General features: G+C 39.3%; 1 protein-coding gene across 1 annotated transcript in view; it reads right to left on the minus strand.

Moving 5' to 3' along the window:
• The window catches only part of LOC111749377 (rho GTPase-activating protein 20-like), a 48,517-nt gene extending 22,564 nt beyond the window's left edge, over positions 1–25,953 (minus strand). The window contains exons 1-5 of the mRNA XM_064286266.1: positions 25,949–25,953; positions 12,705–12,872; positions 8,541–8,672; positions 2,748–2,789; positions 1,856–1,938 (exon numbers count right to left, since the gene is read on the minus strand). Of these exons, the coding sequence (XP_064142336.1) occupies positions 1,856–1,938; positions 2,748–2,789; positions 8,541–8,672; positions 12,705–12,872; positions 25,949–25,953 (430 nt within the window). The remainder of the gene's footprint in view (positions 1–1,855; positions 1,939–2,747; positions 2,790–8,540; positions 8,673–12,704; positions 12,873–25,948) is intronic.

The following is a 25,953-nucleotide window of genomic DNA, read 5'->3' on the forward strand; positions in this document are numbered from 1 at the left end:
TGAGCTTAGAAATAGAAAACATTTTAAAATGAAAAATTTACCTGAAAAATACATGAAAGAAAGAATTTATTGGATGTGCTAAAGAGCATAATATAGATGACAAATGAAAGAGTCAGTGAATTTGAAAATAGATCCATAATAATGATTCCAACTGAGGAAGAAAAAAGAATAAAAGTAAATAACTAAAAGAGTGTGAGGGACCTGTGGACAATATCAAAAGGTGTAATATAGTTTTATCAGAAGGAGAGAAGAGAGAAAATGGGGAAGAAAAAATATTTGAAGTAATGATGGCTAAAATTTTTCCAAACTTGATCGAAGACATAAATTTACAGTTTGGAGCAGTGCAGTAAACCTCAAACAGAATAAATTAAAAGAAAACCATGCTTTGGCACATAATAGTCAATGGCTGAAAACTAAAAATGTAGAGAAAATCTTGAAAGCAGCCAAAGAAAAATGATAAGCAACATACAGAGGATCAATGATTTGTATGATCGTGGACTACTCATCAGAAAGCATGGAGACCAAAATACAGTGGGATAGCTTTGAAGAGCTATAAGGAAAAAACAGCCTTGCAAACAAAATTCTGTATGGGGGAAAACACCTTCATGAGTGAAAGGGAAATAAAGACATTTTCAGATAAAAGAAAACGAAGAAAATTTGTTGGCATCAGCTGTGTAGTATAGAAAAATGCTAAGGAAACTCTCATAAGAATGAAAGTCAGAGGAAAACTGTGATCTCCGACGAACGTAGAAAATGAATGTAGCACACTGCAGATATTATTTTTAAGTTTTTCTTTTTAATTCCAATGTGATTTTCCATGAAAATTCTGAACAGAACCAATTGAAAACAAAGCAGGCAGAGACCAGCATTTGCTTCGCTACAGGAGAACTCTCGAGTCTCCTCTCCTTCGTGCAGTGGCGTCAGGCACTTGGGAATATAGGTCAGGGCATCCACATGCCTTTTGCTGTTGAACAGGAATAACTGTTTTGAACTACCTCCTTTTCTCACCTACAAATTTTGTTTTGTGGGATCTACAGGTGCTGTAAACTATGACAGGCCACAATGTCACAAAAATATTCAGAACATGACGTATCCATCTTACTCATCAGTGTGAGCATCTTGCCTACTGCACTGCAATCGCAGAAATCAAATGATACACAATAACTGGGGCTAAACGCTTTTCCTCCATTTGCATAAACAAAAGAGGTACAAACATACTGATCCCTTAGACAGTCGCACATTCCAGTTCAATTCAATCCCTGACAATCCTCAGAATGAAGAATATTTCAAAACTATTCTGCATTTGACATAACTAAATGCAATATCTGACCTTAGAAAGGGAAATGGCTCTAGAGAATCATGCACGCGCTACATCTATGTCTCACCTGACAAGAGTGAACCTGTATGGCAGTAAAGTGACAGAGTATTCTTACTCTTAGGAAATATATAAATATTTAAGAATAAAGGGCCATTTCCAAATAAAATGTTAAAAAAAAAAAAAAAAACCTGCAGAAACAACCAAAACCAATCTGTATGTATGTAACAATTGGAAAGACAGTGCTCAAATCTGATAGGAAATACCTGCTTGTGGAAATTACTTCGTTAACACAAGTCACTCTGGTTGCTATTAGACAAATTCAGAGAAACATGAAGGACGTTTAACATGCAAAATTCTTTCAAAGCTAAACAGTGGAAGGAACATGGATTCCTCTTGCTTCATATTGCCTAGCACTTGTTTGCCTTTTACAAAGACATATGCTTTTCCACATGGTACTGTCTCCATGCCTTCTCTCTTTCTCCTTCTGCCTAAGTCAGAGACAAGGAATTTAATTTAGGGGCTTAAAGACACTTACACAGGCACAGTTCTCGATGTCCTCAGCAAAGATTTTCAGGGGAATGCTCTTCGGGTGGTCTTTCTCTTTGGCTAGATTGATGTACCTAGACGAATTCAATAAAAGCCAAAAGAGTATTAATTTAGCCAATAGCTTATTTGAAAATCAACCTATGTTGCTAATATTTTCAATATACTGTATGCCATTTTAAAAGCAGGTGGGTAGACTCAGCAAGATCAAAGGATGGATTAGAAGAAAACATACAAAACTATTTCAGGAAAATAAGACGTGGCCTAGAAAATAAAGGGGTCCCTGTCATGTGAGATTTGAGCAGCAGATTAGGTCCTAAAAGCTTTCCCGTCTGCACTGGGGGGCCCAGCACCTTCCTAGGTTCAAGAGTAGGCAGCAACAGTTGGTTTCTGAATTTTTCACTACAGTAACCTGTATTCATGGAGATTTAATATATGCTTTGGGAGTAAAGTTAACACCAACGTCTAAGTTGGAGAGAAGGGAAACAGGAGACTGGTAACCAGAACTGCCTCCAAAATAAGTGAAACATGCATGTGAATAAGAGCGCATTATTTATAGTAGTCCCAGTGCCTCAAGATAAATGAAACATGCATGTAAATAAGAGCACATTATTTATAGTAGTCCCAGTGCCTCAAGATAAGTGAAACATGCATGTAAATAAGAGCACATTATTTATAGTAGTCCCAGTGCCTCAAGATAAGTGAAACATGCATGTAAATAAGAGCACATTATTTATAGTAGTAGCCAATGTAAATCTAAATAAATTACTTGAGGACAGTACAACAATTTCTGCTAAGGAGGGAGAAATAATTGGGGACACTTCCTTCCAGAGACCTGCATTTTTCAATATCTTTTATCACAGATTATATCTTTTATCACAAATACCTTCGAAGGGAAGAGCGCCATTGTTCCTTTTGTTCTGAAGAACTGCATGAATAAAAAAGGAAAAAAAAATTAAACTGTATGCAACACTTATACTAACATCGTAATGACTGCCATTCCAGATAAAATATCAGCAGCCAGTTGCTACTGTTGTGGATGCCCATGTAAGTGGTGCCCTTCACACACCTGGACCCTTGAGTGACCGTGCTCTTTTACTGGCAACGTTATGGCGATAGGAAGTAGATCTGACAGTGGGACAGAAGTTGGTTTGAAATCTAAACACTGGATTGCAACCATAGACGCAAGTTATCTGGACATTTAACAGCCGTGACCATCACTTCTCACCATTGGAAAGGAAGTTAATTATACCTCAGGGCGTTCTTACAACTTAATACCTACCTACCTGTTGTCCTTGAGTGAATTCTGACTGATAAAGACAACGTAAAGTGCTATTCAAATATAAAACCAAAAAATCAAACCCATTGCCATCGAGTTGATTCCGACTCATAACGACCCTACAGAACAGAGTACAACTGCTCCACAGGGTTTCCAAGAAGAGGCTGATGGATTTGAACGGCCGACATTTTGGTTAAAAGCCATAGCACGCTATAGCTCTTAACCACTGCCCCCTAGAGCCTTGCTCAAATATAAAGTACGGAACTATTCAGATGAAACCATACTTAAGATATTTGGCATTTGGATGGAACTACCTTGGCCTAGAAACAAGAATATCTCTTTTAAAAAAAAAAAAAAACCTCAATATTTAATTTATTTATACAGGTAGCAGGATTGTAAAATGTTAAATTATTTCCTAGAAAACTTACCCTTAATTAGAAGGATCCTCTTATCAATATCAATTCACTGACTGCTAAATTACTAATGATTGATATTTTCCCTGCTAAAGTTACTACAGCATCAAATATTCAGACTTAAAGTGTTTTAAACTTCATTTGTACGTAGATTTCTCATTTATCAGATTTTATTTGTGGTAAAAGACACATAACATTTACCATAAATGGCATTTAGTACCTTCACAATGTTATACAGACATCACCACTATCTAGTTTCAGAATATTTTCCTCGCCTCAAAACAAAACCCCCAACCAATTAAGCAGTCACTTCCCATTCCCCCCTTTACCTAGGCCCTGGCGATCATGAATCTGATTTCTGTCTCTATTTTGGATATTTCACATAAATGGAATCAAAATATATGGTCCTTTCTGTCTGGCTCTTTTCACTTAGCATCATCTTTTAAAGTTCATCCATGTTGTAGCATGGATCAGTACTTCATTCTTTTTTATGGCCTACTAATATCTGGTGTATGGATATTTCACATTTGTTTATCCATTTATCAGTTGATGGAGATCAGGATTGTTTCCAAATTTTGGCTATTCTGAACAGTGCTGCTATGCATATTTGTGTGCATTTTTTTTTTTTAATATGTTTTCAATTCTTCTGAGTATATACCCAGGAGTGGTTGGGCAATGACTAAGCGTTCTGCTTCTAAATGAAAGGTTGGTGGTTCAAACCCACCCAGCGGCCCCATGGGAAAAAGACATAGCAATCTACTCCCGTAAAGATTACAGCCTAGAAAACTCTATGAGTCAAAATCAACTTGACAGCACCTAACAACAACATGGTAATTCTTTGTTTAACTTCTCGAAGAGCTACCACATTTTTCCACAGCAGCTGCACCCTTCTACATTCCCACCAGCAATAGCTCTTCCCTCTCCCCAAGTCACCATTTCAGGATCTACTTCATCAGGACAAGGGGTCTTCCACTTTGCCTCCTACCTGCATACATACATGTACACAGCCTCTAATTACTCACACCCATTTGTAGAAGAGTAATAACAGCAAGCACCAGGGTCAGGCACTGTTTTAAATGCCTTATACATATTCACATAGCTTTAGAACCAATAACACTGTATCAGCCTGTGTAAATTTATTCCGTTCCCTCATCAAAGACTTCATGAATTCCCAATTTAAACTGCTTCCCTTCATCTGTAACATGAAGGAGGTGTTGGATAACAGCAACTGATAATCTTTACAGAAATCTATTATGGAAGAGAAGACGTGCAGAGGATAATAGGAACACATGTTTCTTCCTAATAAGCTCTGAAAATTGTTATGTCAACAGCTGCATTTTACAGTTTAATAGATGAACAATTCGGAAACATTTTAGTTGACTTAAAGATGATGTGTGTGACTGTGAAGGAGTGAGGTGAGGAAAAGTCAGAAAGAAGAGTGTTGAGTGCACTTGATGAACACTCACACTCTGTGTAAAACAAGTGCGGGGCTTGGGGTGCCGTTGTTCAGAAGAGTAGATAGATGTAAGTGTTGCCTGGTCACTGTGAACGCCGGACTGTTGGTATTTCCAATCCTAAGCCTAGAAATGTATCTTAGAAAATTAATCTGCACTTTGTGGATCATACCTTTATTTTTCATTGTCACCTTCTTGGACACTCAATCAGGTAATCACAGTGATTTAAGCAACCGAGTAATTGATAATATGATCGATTTTATTTGTATGATTAATGACTACTTCTTTAAGGAATTAATTTGGGAGCATAAAAGCAATTTTTCAAATTTAATTGGACTACTTAATGATACTTTCTTAAGAAAGGTCTATTCCAGTACAGGTAGTCCCCAACTCACAACGTATTCAGGTAACGACCAACTTCACTTAACCGTCCATTTTTTTGTACATGTTATTGTTATTGATATGCTGTAGGGCGTAATTTGCTGATGTTATCATTCTCAGATGTTCACTTGCAGATGTTCCATTTTATGATTTACTGTTCTATGAGTCAGAATTGACTCAACGGCTGTCGGTTTTTTCTTTTTTTTTTCAAAACACTGCCAGATTTATAAAGATACTGATAGTAAAAGGCAATGCTCATGAAAACTTAAAAAAAAAAAAATGAGGTATTTGACTTATGCCAGAACTAACTTAGGATGCAGTCATCTGAACAGAACCCTGAATACTCACTCCTCAAAGTAGCTCTTAGAGCTTTTTTATAACCACTTGGTCAAAACCAAAGGGAGTAGCTCTGATAGTTCCCATTGTTTACTATCAATTTGCACATATTTGAGTAAAAAACTCTGCAAAAATAGAAGGCATGTAAGTGTCTTGATGGGAGGTAAACGGTGAGTCATTGTTTTAAAACACACTCAGATTAAAATGTTTTCTTTTTAAAAAATAGAGGAAAAAATGTAATTATATTTTTCTCTCCATTCTAGAAAAGCTGACTATGCCCTTCACATACCTAACCCATGAAAAAAAGTGAGGGCAGAGCCAAGATGGCAGACTAGGCAGACGCTACCTCGGATCCCTCTTACAGCAAAGACACGGGAAAACAAGTGAATCGATCAGATACATAACAATCTACGAACCCTGAACAACAAACACAGATTTAGAGACGGAGAACGAACTAATACGGGGAAGCAGCGATTGTTTTCAGAGCCTGGAGCCAGCGTACCAGTCAGGTACGGCACTAGCACAGAGAGCTGCCCCACCCCCCTGAACTAACCCCGGGAGGGGGACCAGCCGGTTCCGCGGGCGGCGAGGGACACAGCCGGTAGGAGAAGTCCCCAGGAGGCAGTGACTGGTCTTGGAACGGGGAGAGCAGCGTCCCAGCCAGGGAACCATCCCACCAGGATTTGGACTGGAGGCAGGTATGGCATAAATACGGAGAGCTGCTCCACCCCCCTGAACGAACCCCAGGATGGGGCTTAGCCGGGTCGCGCGGGCGGCGTGGGACGCAGCCGGTAGGAGAAGTCCCCGGGAGGCAGCGACTGGTATTGGAGCAGGGAGAACAGCATCCCAGCCGGGACACTCGGTCACGGCACAAGTACGGGGAGCTGCTCCACCCACCTGAACTAACCCCGGGAGGGGGCTGAACCGGTTCGTGAGGGCGGCACGGCAACGCAGCTGGAGGGACGAGAAGTCCCCGGGAGGCTGCAACTGATTTTGGAGTCGAGAGTGCACCGTTCCAGTAGGGGAGCCTTAACGCTGGCCGAGGGGCTGGAAGCGGAGGATCTGACTGTGACTCCAGCGGGCCAGACCCCCCGGGGGCAATCTCCACACAGCCAGCACACATAGGCGACGCGCCCCGCGGGAATCTCAGATATAATAGTCATTCCAAGGAAGACAAGCAACTCTGGCTATATTCTGAGGTGCTACTCTCCTATCTCTCTGTTCCCTCCCCCACCCTCTGCAGGCAGCTTCATTAACATCTGAATAGCCTGAGCCAGAGCGAGAACTCTGATAGCCATCTGACTGCATTTATTTTTTAGCTGATTTTCTGGAAAAACTAGTTTCCCAGTGATGGCTCAGAGACAACAATCCATATCAAACCACTTAAAGAAGCAGACCATGACAGCTTCTGCAAGCCCCCAAACAAAAGAATCAAAATCTTTCCCAAATGAAGATACAATCCTGGAATTATCAGATACAGAATATAAAAAACTAATTTACAGAATGCTTCAAGACATCACAAATGAAATAAAGCAAACTGCAGAAAAAGCCAAGGAACACACTGATAAAACTGTTGAAGAACTCAAAAAGATTATTCAAGAACATAGTGGAAAAATTAATAAGTTGCAAGAATCCATAGAGAGACAGCATGTAGAAATCCAAAAGATTAACAATAAAATTACAGAATTAGACAATGCAATAGGAAGTCAGAGGAGCAGACTCGAGCAATTAGAATGCAGACTGGGACATCTGGAGGACCAGGGAATCAACACCAACATAGCTGAAAAAAAATCAGATAAAAGAATTAAAAAAAATGAAGAAACCCTAAGAATCATGTGGGACTCTATCAAGAAGGATAACCTGCGGGTGATTGGAGTCCCAGAACAGGGAGGGGGGACAGAAAACACAGAGAAAATAGTTGAAGAACTCCTGACACAAAACTTCCCTGACATCATGAAAGATGAAAGGATATCTATCCAAGATGCTCATCGAACCCCATTTAAGATTGATCCAAAAAGAAAAACACCAAGACATATTATCATCAAACTCGCCAAAACCAAGGATAAACAGAAAATTTTAAAAGCAGCCAGGGAGAAAAGAAAGGTTTCCTTCAAAGGAGAATCAATAAGAATAAGTTCAGACTACTCAGCAGAAACCATGTAGGCAAGAAGGGAATGGGACGACACATACAGAACACTAAAGGAGAAAAACTGCCAGCCAAGGATCATATATCCAGCAAAACTCTCTCTGAAATATGAAGGCGAAATTAAGATATTTACAGATAAACACAAGTTTAGAGAATTTGCAAAAACCAAACCAAAGCTACAAGAAATACTAAAGGATATTCTTTGGTCAGAGAACCAATAATATCAGATATCAGCACAACACAATGTCACAAAACAGAACGTCCTGATATCAACTCAAATAGGGAAATCACAAAAACAAACAAATTAAGATTAACTAAAAAAAAAAAATACACATAACAGGGAATCATGGAAGTCAATAGGTAAAAGATCACAATAATCAAAAAGAAGGACTAAATACAGAGGCATTGAACTGCCAGATGGAGAGTGATATAAGGCGATATAGAACAATACAAGTTAGGTTTCTACCTAGAAAAATAGGGGTAAATAATAAGGTAACCAAAAAAAGGTATAACAACTCTATAACTCAAGATAAAAGCCAAGAAAAACGTTTAACCACTCAACTAACATAAAGTCAAACACTATGAAAATGAGGATCTCACAATTTACTAAGAAAAACGCCTCAGCACATAGCTAACCCACACAAATACAGGGCCAAGCTGTGCTTCTTACCTAAAGGTGGCTGTGAAGTTCACGGTGGGCCAGCCCAAAACAAGAGACCTCTTGGCATTGGTGTCATCACAGTCTGTCATCCACATGGTGTTCAGTGGTATTTTATCTTTAATTTTGAAGGTCTTTCTATACCTAGGAAGATAACCCAACAGAAACTCTGTTAGTTTGTTTCTTAAATGCCAAGGCAGAGCTATGCTCATGGTAAGATATCAGTTCATCTCTATTATCCTTGGTGCACAGCACAGTCGATGGTCAGATGGGGCTTTCCTAAGTGCTGATGGAAGGCTGGCTGAGGAGGGCCCTGAAAATACTTCATTGAAGGAAGCAAGTAACCACAGACTGACTGGTTTATTGTTCTCAGTGCTGACTATTGACTTGGAACCAAAACTTCTAATTTTCTTTTCTTTCCTTTTTTTAGTGTTTTAAGTGAAAGTTTACAAATCAAGTCAGTCTCTCATATAAAAATTTATATACACCTTGATATGTACTCCTAGTTGCTCTCCCCCTAACGGATAGTACATTCCTCTCCACCCTGTATTCCCCATGTCCATTCAGCCAGCTTCTGTGAACTTCTAATTTTAAAATTGTTGTTGTTGTTAGTTGCCACGACTCATTTCTAACTCATGGCTACTAAATGTGTGCAGAGCAGGACTGTTCCATAGGGCTTTCAAGGCTGTGATCTTTTGGATGCAGTCAGACAGAACTGTCTCCTGAGGGGCCTCTGGGTGGATTCAAACTGGCAACCTTTTGGCTAGCTGTCAAGGGCTTTACCGTTTATGTCACCAAAATTATTACTTTCTTAGGGAAACATTCATTCTTTCATTATTGATGACTTGCTTACTTCAAGAAGTATTTGAGAGGTTGAACAAAGATAAAAAGTACATGATTTATGATTCATAAAAATATTCATAAAACACTTTTTTAAGAGAGGAAGACATAATTGATTTAAAATGTGCTCTCAACTTTAGTTTTTGTAGCCCTTAAAGCATAAGTTATTTCAAATTTCCTCTCTTGAGGAATTGTTCATATGATGTTTCCTTAGATTCTGGCTAAAATTGAGAAACTATAGTCTAAAGACTGAACCAAATTAAAAAAAAATAAAATTCAGACCAGAAGCCAAGAGGTCTTATATATATGTGATGAACACACTTCCGTTTAACTCTGGAGAGTCAGAAGATGACTGAGTTTGTCAGCAATGAAATTGCTTTCTGACAATTTCTGCTTAATCCCCCTTATAACTCTGACATAAAACCACTATGTCCCCTGACTTAATTTGCAAATTTAACGGTCAGGTGGGCCTGAGATTTAAATAGTTACAGCCCTCTGAAGAATGCCTAGGGGACCTGGGCACATTGCTCTGGGACTCATGACTATTTAGAACTCCTTGTGGGGACACTCAAGCTAAAATAAGATCAAAGACACCTCATGTGGAAACATCCCTATGACTCCACTGAGTCAAGGACAGGTTAGAGCTAAAACTCTTCAATGGGATTTATAAAATGAAAAGAATCGTGCAGGAGGTACACCTGAAGGATAATCTAGATTCACAGCTTAGAGCAACTGAATATAAGTATAATGGAAAAGCACCTTGTAATACAAGGTGGCTTCTTTGTACATTTTATGTCAATAGTTCTTACCCTATTCCTGTATCTTTGAAGATTTTTTAGAAATCATTCAATTATCATATAAAATCATTTTTCTGGATAGCAACTCTGAAGGTATTATAAAGCTAAAATGCATGGCCATTTGGAAGGCCAAGCACATATCTGCTTGCTTTCACAGATTTTGTATTTTTGAGCACAGGCATCTATGTGTAAAGAGGAAACACTGGTGGCGTAGTGGTTAAGAGCTACGGCTACTAACCAAAAGATTGGCAGTTGGAATCTACAAGGTGCTCTTTGGAAACTCTATGGGGCAGTTCTACTCTTTCCTATAGGGTCGCTATGAGTCAGAATTGACTCGACAGCAATGGGTCTTAAATGTGTAAAGATACCCAAGACACTACGTCGCAACTTCCAAATATATTGACCTGCAAAGAAGCCATTTCTAGAATTCTCTCCTTAGTTCAATAAAGTTTCAAAATTATCTACTCCACAGTGGAAACCAAACCAAGGAGCCATCTAAGAACCCAGAACACAGTTTCAACTCTACTCTAACATTTATTGAGCACTTATCATATGCCAAGCACTAAACATTTTATGAATATTATGCCACTTAATCCTGAAACAACTACATCAGATAGTCTCTATTACCACGGTTTTAGATGAAGAAACTCACAGAGAGGTTAAGTAACTTGCCAAAACAGCAGTGCCGGGATTTGAACTCAGGCAGTCTAAGTCCTGAGATTATGGTTGTAACCATGTGGAATCTGTACAAGCCCTTGGGTGTGGACTTCTCTTCAAGCCAAGGGCTGGACACAGAGTCTTTTCCTTTCTTTTTACTTCTAAAGAGAACACCAATCCACAGTTATATCTGTAGGCAACTTCTCTCATTCAGAATGCAAGACATTTATATCTTTATCATTGCCTCTGTTTTTGTTTGTTTGTTTTTTGGTAGCTGACTTCGATGGCAGCAGAGGGGTGGCGGGGGGGACTTGTCATTAATTTTTTAGTTTATTAAGCATTCTGTTCTATTTCTTACTAGATACAAAACAGATGGGAATTAGTCTTTTACTTAAGCCAAAGGAAAGGTTGATTTCAATGGTGAGAGACAAACTACATGGTTATGAATGTGCTATGAAATCCAAAAGAAAGGAAGAACGGTGGCCACAGAACCACAGGGTAAAAGCCTGTGCTTTCAAATAGTTCTGTTTCAAAAGTGCATTCCAGTAATTACTAACATGGTGCCCTGGGGGAGGCCACTAGACCTCTGAGTATAAAGGTATTCTGAAAAATAAGGAGAACAATCTCATCTCCCAGGGGGGTTGTAAGGGTGAGACAAGCTTAGGTATATAAAGTCTTTACCATAATACCTGACACATAATAAGCCCTTGATAAATCCTACCTGTTATTATTGTCATTTGCATTAAATATAGCAGTTTACAAAATTAGTACTTAATCTTACATATTTTATCCATGGCAGGCCTTAAATAGGAGCCAAGGTAAAGGCAAAAGAAAAGAGTTTTATTTTCCGTAGTGACTAAATAGCTTCCTCATGAGATTTTCTATGCTGAATCATTCTTTCACTTTCACGATATTTCATAATGAAAATGGAGATGGACCAGATAAACAGATGACCAGGTTAGTCAATTCCTTCCACCACCACTCCCCCTCCTCGCCTTCATATATTTCTTGAGCAATCACCATGTTCTAATGTGGCTATAAATTGCGCTGGTGTAAAAGTGTACCCAGTTGGCTCTATCTCCAACATACATTCAAAATATGTCTGCTTCTCTTTCATTTTCACTTCCGCTCCCAAGATGCAGCCCTCTTTTTCATTCATCAGGACTACTACCTCCCCTAACTAGTCTCCCTACCCTCCAATCCATTATCTACCAACAGCCAGAGCAATATGCTAAAAATATAAGCCAGATATGGTCACTCTACTAGAATAAATTCCAAACTCCTCACCAAAGGTTACTGAGACCCTGTGTGACCAGATCCTTACCTAATTCTCAAGTGTCATAACAGAGGGCACACCCCCATGTGTCAGACTCCAGTCATATGGGCTTTCCTTGAGCCTTCCCTGAAAGGGGAGAAGCCACACCCACTGTAGGGTCTGCCATATCTTCATGCTAGATGGCTAGCTGCCAAATCTAGGAGTGGTAACTGCTTCCCGTCCCATAGGTAGGGATTTAAATGCTGCCACCAGATACCTTTCTGATGACCCCTTTTCTAACATGTCCTATCTTCTTCTTCAAATGCCACCCAACATATCTTCTTCCCAGGAGCACTAATCACAAACTGTGTTTCTCTCCTCTATTTTTATTATCTCTCTGTAAGGTTCAAAGAAGAGGGACATTCCTGTCATATTCTTCACTGTATTCTCTCCACGGGCACCATACAGAGCAGGATCTTCATGCATATTTGTTGAGTAAATCAAAGATCAAAAGCCAAAAAAAAAAAAAAACTTTGTATTTGCTTATAGTAAGGGCTATTAAAATGCAATTTGTTAGTGAGAATGCAATTCTAATGATAATCAGAAGAGTGAGTAGAATACACTTACTTGGAATTAGACACAAGCAACAAATCACTGAAGAGGAAGAGGTGTCGCTTCTGCCTTCTCCAGCCTCTTTTGAATTCCGCAGGGCCATGAATCAGCAGGGTACGATTGGGGCCCTCAGATAATGTAGTTGTCTCACTGTGGGTGTCCACCTCAGTGGAAGGACTTTTCCTGCAACACACCGCAAACCACAGAATAGCTAGTCAATGGTCAAATGTACGCTAGAGTTTTATTCCAAAGGTTGTGGATGACACAATTGCTAGAAATTACAATCTCAATCCCCAAAATAGGGCTCCCCAATTCAAGTTTAGGAATCATTGGGTTATAGTTTTTAAAGCTACTGGAAAAGATGAGGTCACTTAGGAAGTTGGTATAGATGCAGAGCATATTTAAAGAAAGAGCCCTGAGGTATGGCAACTCAGAGAGGTGGGAAAAAGGAGAAACATCAAAGCAGATCATGAACTGTCAGTGAAGAGGAAAACTAAGAGGTCAAGGGTAGATACTACTACAGGAAGTGTGAGAACAGCCATGTCAAATGCTGCAGAAGGCCAAGGCATACGGTTACTCACAATCGGATTTAGTAACCTGGAGGTCACTGGGGACCCTGACAAGAACAATGTTGGTAGAATAATGGGAGGAAAGTTTGTTTGTAGGACTGTGGAAGGCAGAATGCCCCTCTGCCCCAAATCCTAAACCCGGAAACTATGAATATGTCACATAGTAAAAGAGACTTTGCAAATGTAATTAAGGTTATGAACTTCAAAATAGGGAGATTATCCTGAAATATCCTGGTGGGTCCAATCTAATTGCATGAATGCTTAAAAACAGAGAGCTTTTTCCAGCTGGATTTAGAGAGATGGCACAGAAAGAAGTTAGAGAGATTGGAAGTGTGAGTGAGATTCGACCCTCATTGCCGGAATGAACCACATTTGAAACAGGAATGTAGTCAGCCTCTAAGAGCAAAACCCAGCCCTGGTTGACAGCCAGCAGGAAAAGAGTCACATCAGTATTATCACCTCAAGGGACTGAACTTGACCAAAAACTTGAATGAGTTTGGAAGCAGAGTTTTTTTTCACAAGGGCCTAAAGACACCTTGATCAACCTTGTGAGACCCTAAGCAGAGGATCCAGCCAAGTCCACCTGGACTTTCTGACACAGAAAAACTATGAGGTAATAAATTTCTATTGTTTTAAGTTACTTAGTTTGTGGTCATTTGTTACAGCTACAATAAAAAAATTCATATAGATTTTGGCACCTGCAAGTGGGTGCTGCTGTAACAAATATTTAAAAATGTAGAGGTAGCTTTGGAATTGGCAGAACATGGAAGCTGGGAGAATTTTGAGGAGTATGATAGAAAAAGCCTAGATTCCCTTGAACAGACTGTGATAGAAATACGGATGTTAAAAATTCTGCTGGTGAGAGCTCAGAAAGGGTGAGAAGCATTGTAGAGAAAGCCTGTGCTGACTTGGAGAACACCGGAATCATTTATAAACAGACTATTGGTAGAAATATGGACTTTAAAGGCACTGCTGGAGAGGTTCTAGAAAGAATTGAGGAACATGTTCTTGAAAAGTGGAGGAAGGGAGATTCTTGTTATATACGGGCAGAGAGCTTAATGGAATTGTGCTCTGTAGTTATGTGGGAAGTAGAACTTAAAACTGATGAGCTTGGATATTTAGGTGAGGAGATTTCCAAGCAAATTGTTGAAGGTCAGGCCTGGTTTCTTCTCTCTACTTATAGTAAAGTGTGAGAAAAGAAAGATAAAGTGAGAAAACTATTCAACAAAAAAGAACCATAACTCGATGATTTGGGAAATTCTCAGCCTATTCCAATGGCAAAAGATGCTAAAATTAAGAGATTGATTTTAAAAGTGTGGCACAGATAAAAAGCTGAGCATGTGATTGTAAGATCTTTTGCTAAAACATTAGAGAGATCAAAAGACGAGAGTGTTCAGTCATACAAAAGCCTCTTTGAAGAGATTAAGGGTATGAGTCACAGATCTCTTCTAAGGGGCCTCTAAGAAGCTTCTGGGAATTGTCCATCAGCCATCTCAGCAGAAGCCAAAACCAGAAAAGGAAGTATCTCAGAAAGATGGGTGGAGTCTAATGAAGTGATTGCCAGTGACATCCGTGGTAGACCCACAAAGTTCTTGAAAACTTTATATTAGCAGAAACAATGTGACTTTAAAGTGAAAGGGACAGGAAGAGAACAGAATTAAAGAAGGCTGTTCGATCCTCAAAATGCCACTGGCAGAAAGGAGGCTGATAAAGCCGCCCAGCTGCCAACATCACTATATGTAATGAAAAAAGAAGAATCACGCAAAAAGCAACGCCAAAAGCTCGGGATTAGAACCAAGTACCCAGAGGTTGGAGCTGTGAGCCACAGAGAGCTATCCTTAGTGTATCTTTGGAAATACTCTTTTCAACTTAATAATATAATACATATTATATCTTGCATACTCAATATATGTAAATCGTCACTTAAAAATTTCAGATTACCAAGTCTTTATTTAATCTGGCAAATGTCAGTGACAGTAATAAGATAGAACATGTAAACTGGAATAAATGTCGTCAATTTAGAGGATTATAATGAAACTTAAGGGAGCCCTGGTGGTACAGTGGTGAAGTGATACGACTGCTAACGAAAAGGCTGGCAGTTTGAATCCACCAGCAGCTCTCTGGAAACCCTATGGGGCAGTTCTACTCTGCCCTGTAGGGTTGCTATGGATCGGAATGGGCTCAATGGCAATCGGGTTAATGAAACTTAAAGGAGCCCTCGTGGTGCAGTGGTTAAACTGATCAACTGTTAACTGAAAGGCTGGTGGTTCGAAACCACCAGCAGCTCTGTGGAAGAAAGATGTTGCAGTCTGTTTCCATAGAGGTTTACGGCCTTGGAAGCCTTACGGGTTCACTAGGAGTTGGAATCAACTCAATGGCAGTGGGTTTGGTTTGTGATTAAACTTAATATGAAGTTTAAGAAATCAAAAGTATTTTTAAACTCTAAAGTTGTCCACAAATATTTGCTACTAGTTAATCTTGATTATACAAAAGTAACCATTGACATGGTCTTAATGAAAAGTATCTACGGTATTTTTTAAGTAAAAAATATAATCATATTTCCCTAATGTTTTTAAACCAACTTATACCTTTGAAAAGTCTCATTCCATTCCATAAGCTACTATTGAATCTACAGAAGTTGCTCTCCTACACTCTGCGGAGAAGACTGTGATGGATGTGACAGCTTTTATTCAAACACCACTTAGAACTTAGTTAAAAAAAAAAAAAGTTTCTAACCCAACATAGATAAAATGATATGGATATTTGTGAAGAAGAAATTTCAGTTTCGTTTTACGTTAACGTGAAAATTTAGATCATTGAGGATTAATTCCCATCTTTCCTAAATCAATATTTGATTTCTGGGAAAACTGATAAAGAACATCAAATAAAACTGGAAACACTAAAAAAAGTTTCTAAACATGAGACAGTATCAATAAAATGGTCTTAGATATGACTTGCCTGAGTTATAACCAAATAATATCTAAGAGTATCTGACCTTGATAGGTCAAACATCTAGGTTGAACAGACCATAAAAGCTTTCATAAATAGGGAAGACATTTTCATAGACCTACAGAAAAGGCTCTCCCATGGAGCCAAGAAATTGTCTCTCCTGAGAATGTAAAGCCTGTTCTTCTGTGCTCAGTAGCACTATATCGAATGAATATGAGTAGCTTTTCATGAAACCAGTGCTGAAGTTAAGAATTAGTTCATGTATTTCAGAGGAAACAAGACCCAACGCTTCCTGTGATCCCCAGTCTATTTTGATGATTAAAAATAGTATATTAAAAGACTACCTTGTCCACTTAAGTCTTGAAAGACCATGTAGAAGCTTGGGGTGCTTTTGGATTGACGTAAACATCTTTTTTTTCCTCAACTCCTGGGAGTGAAAACCAGTCCAGTCCTCAGCACTGGGCAGAGTGCTTCAAACAAATCCATGAGCCTGAGGATTCCGGTGTTGCCACGATCACTTGTTGTTATGATTTCAAAGTTCTGAGGTTCAAACTGTAACTGACTAACTGACATATCTGCTCCCCTCAGTTTGAATTTTTTTAAAAATTAAACCGTCCTCACATGCTGTTGTAAGAAATACATACAGTTTCCATGTACCTTTTACTCAGTTTCTGCCAATGGTAATGAGATGGTTAATTTTATGTGTCAGCTTGGGTTAGCTATGGTGTTCAGTTGTTTGGTCAAATGCCAGTCTGGATGTTGCTGTGAAGATATCTTGTAGATGTGATTAACATCTGTGATCAGTAGACTTTAAGTAGAGATCCCATTTAATAACGGGAATGGGCCACATCCAATCAGTTGAAGGCCTTAAGAGCAAAAGCTGAGGTTTCCTGGAGAAAAAGGAATTCTGTCTCAAGGCTGTAACATGGAAATCCTGCCCAAGTTTCCAGCTCACCAGACTGGCCAGATTTCAGAGTCAAGACTACAATATCAACCCCTTCCTGAGTTTCCAGCTTGCTGGCCTGTCCTACAGATGTTAGACTTGCCAGTCCCCACAATCGTGCGAGCCAATTACTAAAATCAATCTCTCTCTCCCTCGCCTACTGATTTTCTCTGGAGAACCCTGTAATGTCTTCTAGTGCTATACTACAATATCATAATCAGTATATTAGCATTGATATAGTCAAGATAAAGAACATTTCCCTCATCACGAGGATCCCTCATATTGTTCTTTTACATTCACACCAACTTCCTTCCCAACCCACTACCTCTTTAATCCGTAGCAACTACTAAGCTGTTCTCCATTTCTATAATTTGGTCATTTCAAGAATATTATATAAATGGAATCATACAGTATGTGACCTTTTTGGAATGTCTTTTTTCACTCATAATTCTCTGGAGATTCATCCAGGTTGTTGCAGTATCAATAATTTATTCCTTTGTATGACTTTTTTTTTTTTTTTTATCACTTAGTGGTACTCAGTGGTATGGGTGTGTACCACGCTGTAACCATTCCTGCGCTGAAGGACATCTGGATTGTTTCTGGTGTTTGGCTGTAACAAATAAAGCTGCTATAAACATTTGTGTACAGGTTTTGGTGTGATAAATGCCCAGGTGTGCAATTGTTAGGCCGTACGGTGGCTGCATGTTTCATTTTTTAAGGAACTGTCAAACTATTTCCCAGGGTGGCAATATCATTTCATATTCACCCCCACCCCCAGCAATATCTGAATAATCCAGCGTCTCCACATCCACACCAGCATTTGGTGTTTTCACTATTTTTATTTTAGCCATTCTGAGAGGTGTGGAGCACTATCTCATTGTGGGTTTACTTTACATTTCCGTAATGGTTAATGATGTTGAACATCTTTTCATGTGTTTATTTGTATTTGTACTGTATCTTAAGTTTCATGAAACTTATAGTATTCTGGTTAAAACACTTTAAATATAGTGTTCCCTTTCCAAGAGTTAATCAACCATTTCACAGATGCTGCACAGATAGGCTAAGTATCTTGAAGTCAAATGATGTTAGGAATTCAAATTCAGCTGACTCTGGAGGGCACACAAGTCTCAGGGAAGTGAGGTACCCGAACCTCTTCTCATATGGCGTCTCCTTTCCTTGAGCCCTTGGAGGAGTGGTATTTGATCTTACTAATAACGTTTGTGGTTTTCTTTGTAGTCTCCTGTAATAGATATTTGAATACATATCTCTTAAGTACCTCAAGAAAAAGTCCATATCTCATTTATCATTTAATTCTCACAGGCTTTGGCATATTGGAGGAATGAAAAAGCATTTTATTGAAGTAAATGAGTGAACCAGTTTTTTGCCATGGATGGGGAAAAGAAAGGGATGACCGAAAATAGACTCTCTTTCATCTACTTCATTCATTCAAGAAACAGTATCTGAACCTGTATCAGGAAAAGGGCACTTGGTTAGGTCTAGGCAGCAGAGAACAAAAGGGACCCAGGCCCCACTCATGAAACCTAGATCTGAATACAGGAGACAGAAATTAAATAATCACATCAATAGCCTTGTATGTAACACCAGACTCTGAAAAATACTGCAAAGAAAAGGTAAAGAGAGAGATAAGAGATTACAAGTGGGACCCGTCACCTGACTTAGATTGTGCAAAGAGGGCAGACAAGGGGGGCTTATTCGAAGAATTCATTTAAATGATCTTTAAAGGATAATTCAAGATTAACTAGATGAAGACACAGAGATAGATACTGAGGTATAGAGAGGTGAAGAAGTAGAGAGACAGAGGGAGAGAAGGAGGGAGAGAGAACAGTGTGTAGTGGGAGGGAATGTTCCATGCAAAGGGGATACAACATGTGCAGTTTCAGAGCCATGAGTTTGCTGGATTGGAGGAGGCGGAGGACACTCTAATAGAAGGCACAGGAAAGTGAGATAAACCTGAAGAGCTAAGTAGGGGCCAGGAATGCAGGTCCTTTTAGACCTTGTTAAGGCCTCTTGTCTTAAAACCAAACTAGCATACAAGTGGCATGTAGACAGTGGGCTCCAGAGGCTTGTAAAATATTTTAAAGCCATAGTGCTAGCCCGGGACACGCTGACTGTATTTAGCACCATGGAAGTGTATTAAGCAACACCTTCTGTCCACTCATCAAGCATCGTCAGGATTTAGTTATGGTAAAAAATGTAGGTAGAATTAACAAGCACTTCCCCCAATTTGCAGACTATTCACCAGGTGACTCTCACTCTCTGCCTCTCTTTCAGAGAGCTTAGAGGCCAAGAACTTCTTTCCTTCTACAATATAATCCTTGGTAACCAATTCTGGTCTGCACCAAAATGACGTGGGGGAGCTTTTTAGGCATCCGCCCACCTGGGTTCTGATCAATCAGACCTGGAGAATCTGTATTTTAAAACAGGCTTTGGGTGACACTGGTGTGCAACCAGGGCTACGAAAGACTGTTCTTTGGGTGTACATTGGAAAGACGTGGTGTTCTGATACCATCTCCTTTGTAGCAAAGGAAACAAGGGAAAGGAAGCCTTTTGTTACATTGAGGGGTCTTTCCTTAGTTTGGTGGTTACATGTAAAAGTTACCTTTACAATAGCTGCTTAATTCCTTCCAAAGTACCATTGGTATTTCTTTATTTCACGAAAACCTGCAAATGGAATAACAGCGATAGAGTCTGCTTTCATTTAGTTCATTGAACACTGAACTTCCCACCCTAAATATCAAATAGAACAGAGGGTATGAGGTGACGCTATGCCAACCGTACCAACATCTAAGCACAGCGCAAAAGAAAACTTTCCTTTCCTAATACTATTTTTTCCTTCAATTTTTAATGTTTTGATTAAATGGTTAAATAAGGAAGCAGGTTGTGAAGTGTCAAGTTCTCAAATCAAACCACCTGGTTTTGAATCCCTCCTCATTAGTTACTACCTATGTGACACTAGGCAAACCAGTTACACTTTCAACGCCTCAGTGTTCTCATCTGCAGATGAGATTCATAGGGTTGCTATGAGAATTAAATCAGATAATACTAAAATAAACTTAGCATGGCTTTGACATAGCATTATGGATTGAATTGTATCCCATAAAATATGTGCTCAAATCCTAATCCCTACCCCTGGGGATATGATTCAGCGTGGACATAGGGTTTTTCCTTTGCTGTATTAATGAGGTCGTATCAGGAGTTAGGATGGATCCTAAACCTAATCACTTCTGAGTTATGAAAAGAGCAGAATAAAGACACGGACAGGGGAAGAGTAAGGGTAACGGCAGAGAGATCATCTACAAATCCAGGCACACTGAGGATTGCTGGCAGCATTTTTTTTTTACTTGAAGCTGAAATAGACAAGGAAAGACCTCTCCCTAGAGCCACACCCTGAATTTGGACTTCTAGCCTTCTGAACTGTGAGAAAATCAATTTGTGCTCTTTAAAGCAACCCATTGTGGTATGTCTCTTGTGGTATCACTAGGTATAAGACACTGTAATCCCTCAATATTTTAGTTATGCTTACATGAAGGAAGACTTTCTATTCAAAAATAGCAAACATTTCCATGAACTAAAAGAGAAGGGAGCGAAAACAGGTAGTAAAATTGGTCGAGCAACTATAAGTTGCCAGGCTCTTTGCGAGGTAGTTCAAGCTTGTCGTCTCATTTCCTCACAGCAGCCTTGTGAGGTAAGCATCGTTACCTCCATTTTTACGGCTGAAAAACCTGAGGCTGATAAAGTTAAGTAGCTGAGAGCCATGTACCTAAATAGTGAATTTGATTATAAATTCACATAGTGTTTCAACAAAACAGCTCTTGGCACCCTTTCCTTCACCAGCTCAACCCACTCTCCTTACACTCCAGGTCACATCCCACTGAGACAGGAAGGAGTAAAAGAGGACAACAGAACTGGCTTCTGCCCTGAAGTTCATGTTTTCTGGGTAGTTTTGTATGTGCTCATTCTGTCTTTTCTACCTCTGGAATACTAACTTTTGACTGCTTTAATTCATGTTATCTGGAATCTCCTGAAAGTTTTGCTAAACTTTGGGATCCCCCTGTTATTTCTTTTACTTTTCTTAATTTTTTTATTGTGCATTAAGTGAAAGTTTATCATTTAAGTCAGACTCTCATACAAAAACTTACACACACATTGTTATATGACCCCTACTTGCTCTTCCTGCAATGTGACCACACACTCCTTCTCTCCACTCAGTATTTCCTGTGCCCATTCAACCCGCTCCTGTCCTCCTCCGCCTTCTCATCTCACCTCTAGACAGGACCTGCCCAAACAGTCTCATGTGTCTACTTGAGCTAAGAAGCACACTCCTCACCAGTATCATTTTATGTCTTATAGTCCAGCCTAATCTTTGTCTGAAGAGTTGGCGTCAGGAACGATTTTAGTTTTGGGCTAACAAAGAATCCGGAGGCCATGACTTCTGGGGTCCCTCCAGTCTCAGTCAGACCATTAAGTGTGGTCTTTTTACTGGACTTTGAGGTCTGCATCCCACTTTTCTCCTGCACCACCAGGGATTCTCTGTTGTGTTCCCTGTCAGGGCAGTCATTGCTGGTAGCCAGGCACGATCTAATTCTTCTGATCTCAGGCTGATGGAGTCTCTGGTTTATGTGGCTGTTTCTTTACCCCTTCTGTTATTTCTTAACAAGAGTAGTTCTGACTCATTGGCTCTTACTGTGAGCCTCCTATTTTAATTTTTTCTTTTTTTATTCTTGACTATGGTTAACTGCTGCCCAGCTGGGTCCAACTTTACCTGGCTACATAGGAATGAAGTCTGCGAAGAGTGATGACAATTAGTACTACCAGAATAAAGTATAACACATTATTAGTTAAAATATAGTGTTGAGGGAATAGGATGACAGTCATTCCCCTATTCCTCATGGTCACAGAGAAGAGTAGACTTCATTCCACTGACCTGGAGAGGACACACCTGGAACAACTTGGAAGTAGAAGTTCTCTCTAAACTGGCCACAATCTTGCACTGAAGTGCCAAAAGCACAAGACACTAAATACAACGATATGAGGAAACCAGAATATTTAAATTGTGTAAGAAGGCAATATTGACTTAAATGCCATTCTCTCAGATAGTAGGTAATACATATGAGGAGACCCCCACAAGCACCACCACCAACACCCCTACCAATAACAAATACACACACACACACACATATATATTAAACGTATGGAGACACAACTTGGACAATTTCTGCTCAGTGAATGTGGCTTTAAAGGCTGCTAACTCCTGATACTGTTGCAGCTGATTTGTCCTGCACAGGAATGAAAGCCAGATGTTCTAAGGTTCCTGCTTCCTACATTAGATACCACAAATCTTTCTGCACACACTACCTGGCCTACAATGCTGTTGTTGTTTTTTGTTGCTGTCAAAGTGATTCTACCTCATGGCAACCCCATGAGTGCAGAGCTGAACTACTCCATAGGGTTTTCAGGAGCAGATCACTAGACCTGTCTTCCAAGGCACTTCTGGATGGGTTCAAACCACCTACCTTTGTAGTGTTAAAATAGATTATGCCATTCACTTAATTCTGGGATTGTAATTTTGCTGTGGTAACTTCCATAATGGAGTTGCAGGGGGACCCTTCCGTCTCGTAGTAACGGAAAAGCAATCCGATAACAGTGGAAAGAATATTGGCTTTGAAGTCAGCCTGGGGGTGGATTTTGGATGATTGAAGCAGAAAAATAATTTAACCTTCCTGAATATCAGTTTTTCCATCTGTAAAATGGGGATAATAACACTTACACGGTTGTCGTGAGGATTGAAAACACATGTAATGAACAAATTTGATGTGTGACTCCCTCCCTGTTCACAAGTTGAATTAAAAGGGTTCTCTCACCCTTATTTTTTTCTCACCCTTAAGAGCATTTTCTCATGGTTTTGCTTTATGGCTCTCTACTGGAATTCACCAGGCATCAGCAGTTATAAATCTTCATCGTGGATCCAGTTCTTTTCCTCTCTCTGTACTATTCTTCCTCCATGGGTCTGAATTGAGGATTTAAGGTGGCAGTTGCTTTCATTTGAGGACTCCTCATTTAGGAATGAGACTTCATTATTTCCCTTGCCTCATGGTTTACCCCATATTTCCAAGACCACAGCCAAGACTATGACCCAAGCACCCCAACCCTCCCTCTAACTCCAACTTCCATTCATTTAGAGGCACAGAGCTGAACAGGTGAAAAGCACCTAATTAGTGCCTGGCACACAGTGGATGATCAATGTACAAGAATTTCCTGTTTTCATCCTTGCAGCTGTGGACTGGACAGACAGTTCTTTACAGTGCTGTACTGGCTATTATGACTGTGAACACAGTGATCCACTAACTGTATGTTAGACATGAAATAGTTTGGACATTGCAGCCTCAATCCTCAAAACCACTAACATCTGCATTTAGCAAAACTGCCATTTCAGAAGGAAACTCACATCCGTGTCTAGCCATCCACTGGCTATGTCCATATCTAGATCGTTTTGAAACACGTTTGAGATCTTTCCCTTGTATGGAAATGGAGTCTGGGTGGTCCAGCTTCTGCCTGAAGACCTATTCTGGCATAGATAACATGCAAAGACAATAAAGATCTTTCTCTGACAGAAGTTCTTTTGTGTAAATATGCTTGCGGAGCACAATGGTACAGATAAATGCAGATGAAAATGGACTTTGAACAAATAACTCAAACTGTATTACATTTCTCTAGCATCAAAATAGGTCAGATGGTAAGAGTACAAAAATAAGTGAAATGGTAACATAAAATGACCTGTGTAATCAGAGGGCCAATTCTGACATTTTTCTCTCTACGCCTTTTCTAACAGTCTTGTTGCTAGGGCTACAATGTTTTTGCCAGATTGGAAGAGGACTGTCAACTCTAATAGAGATTAGGTCGCTTGCCTAACTAGATTTTTTTTCTTTTTTTAAAATAAGCATTAGTGAATACTTCCGACTTTGAAAGAATGGAAAGATCTCTAAAGATCTGTTCTTAGTAAGTATAACTGATAACATTTGAAATTTAGTAGACGAGTTTCATTCTATAGTTATTCCCACACAAACTTTTATCATGGTCACACTGAACAAAATAATGCGAAACAGAATTTCATATATTTAATGAAAAATAAATTGTCAAATGAAGCCAAAAATTAATTCCTCCAAGATTTTAAGTAACTGAGGTTACTTAATGGACAAATCTTATTAGTTAGAAAATTACATTTCATACCTGTTCACAAATTCATGCCTGATTTACTCTTTAGAGAGCACAGGTAGGGTGTAGGATTAAGTCCTCTGCTTTTGGTTCCTTACATCCGTTTGTCAAAGTCATCCGAGGATGGAATACCTAAAAACCCAGAAACCAAACCCACTGCTGTTGAGTTGATTCTGACTCATAGCGACCCTATAGGACAGAGCAGAAATGTCCTATAGAGTTGCCAAGGAGTGCCTGGCAGATTCGAACTGCCGACCTCTTGGTTAGCAGCTGTAGCACTCAACCACTATACCACTAGGGTTTGGAGAGTGTAAATATGAAATAATCCAATAAAATAAGTTCAAAATTTGTAAAGCACACTAGAGGAACACCAATTTGTTCTAGAAACTCAGCTTCTAAAGGACATAAAAATTAAGAGCCATTGGGAAAAGCTGGGGAAACACTCTTTTTGATAGGCTTCTCAGGGAGTCAGAAGAGGATTTTCCTTGGCTGTGGACCAGTTACTTACCCATTGACCCCACAATTCCGCTTCTGACTAAAGCGTGACACATGCGCAAAGACACGCTCTTCAGCATTATTTTGGAAAAGCGAGAAAGTTAAGGTGACTTAAGTGCCATCAAGAGGGGATTCATTAAATAAATTAATGGAATACTACAGAACAGTCTTAGAAAGACCGATACATGCAAATTTATACTGAAAAAATATATTAATTGAAAATACCAAGTTGGGAAATTACATCTTTTGTATGAACCTATTTATATGTATGTGTAAATATATAATACATAAACACTTCCATGTAGAAGCATGCATAAGAAACTGTTGTTATAGTTTGCTGCTGTGGAATCAACCCCCAAATCATGGCAACCCCATGCACAATGGAAAGAAAGGCTGCTCGGTCCTGTGTCATCTCCATGATCAAGTTGTGGATCGGACTATCACGTTAATTCAGTGAAGAGAGAAAGGTAGAAGGTGAAATTTTAATTTTCACATTAAACTCCACTGTAATATTTGAATACATTTTATCATAAAAATTGGAAATGTTTATTACAAAAATAGTTATATAATAAAAAGGTTAAAAGTACTAAATACTTCACTGTATAGTATTAAATGAAAAACGAAGCACAGGGAGAATATATTTAACAAGATCCAATAAAACATATTTATGTGTATTTGTGCCCATTCCAAAGAAAGATGATCCAACAGAATGTGAAAATTATCAAACAATATCATGAAAAACATGCAAGTAAAATTTTGCCAATGAAAATTAAAAAATGGCTGCAGCATTACATCAAAAAGGAACTGCCAGAAATTCAAGCCGGATTCAGAAGAGGGTGTGGAAAGGGGGATGTCATTGCTGATGTCAGATGGATCTTGGCTGAAAGCAGTGAATGCCAGAAGGATGTTTACTTGTGTATTATTGACTATTCAAAAGTATTCGACCCTGTGGGTCCTAACTAATTATGGATAACATGGCAAAGAATGGAAATCCCAGAATAGTTAGTTGTGCTCATGAGGAACCTGTACATAGACCAAGAGGCAGTCGTTTGAACAGAGCAAGGGGATACCGCAT

This window comes from Loxodonta africana, chromosome 5 (genome assembly GCF_030014295.1).
Source record: "Loxodonta africana isolate mLoxAfr1 chromosome 5, mLoxAfr1.hap2, whole genome shotgun sequence".
Classification (NCBI taxonomy): domain Eukaryota; kingdom Metazoa; phylum Chordata; class Mammalia; order Proboscidea; family Elephantidae; genus Loxodonta; species Loxodonta africana.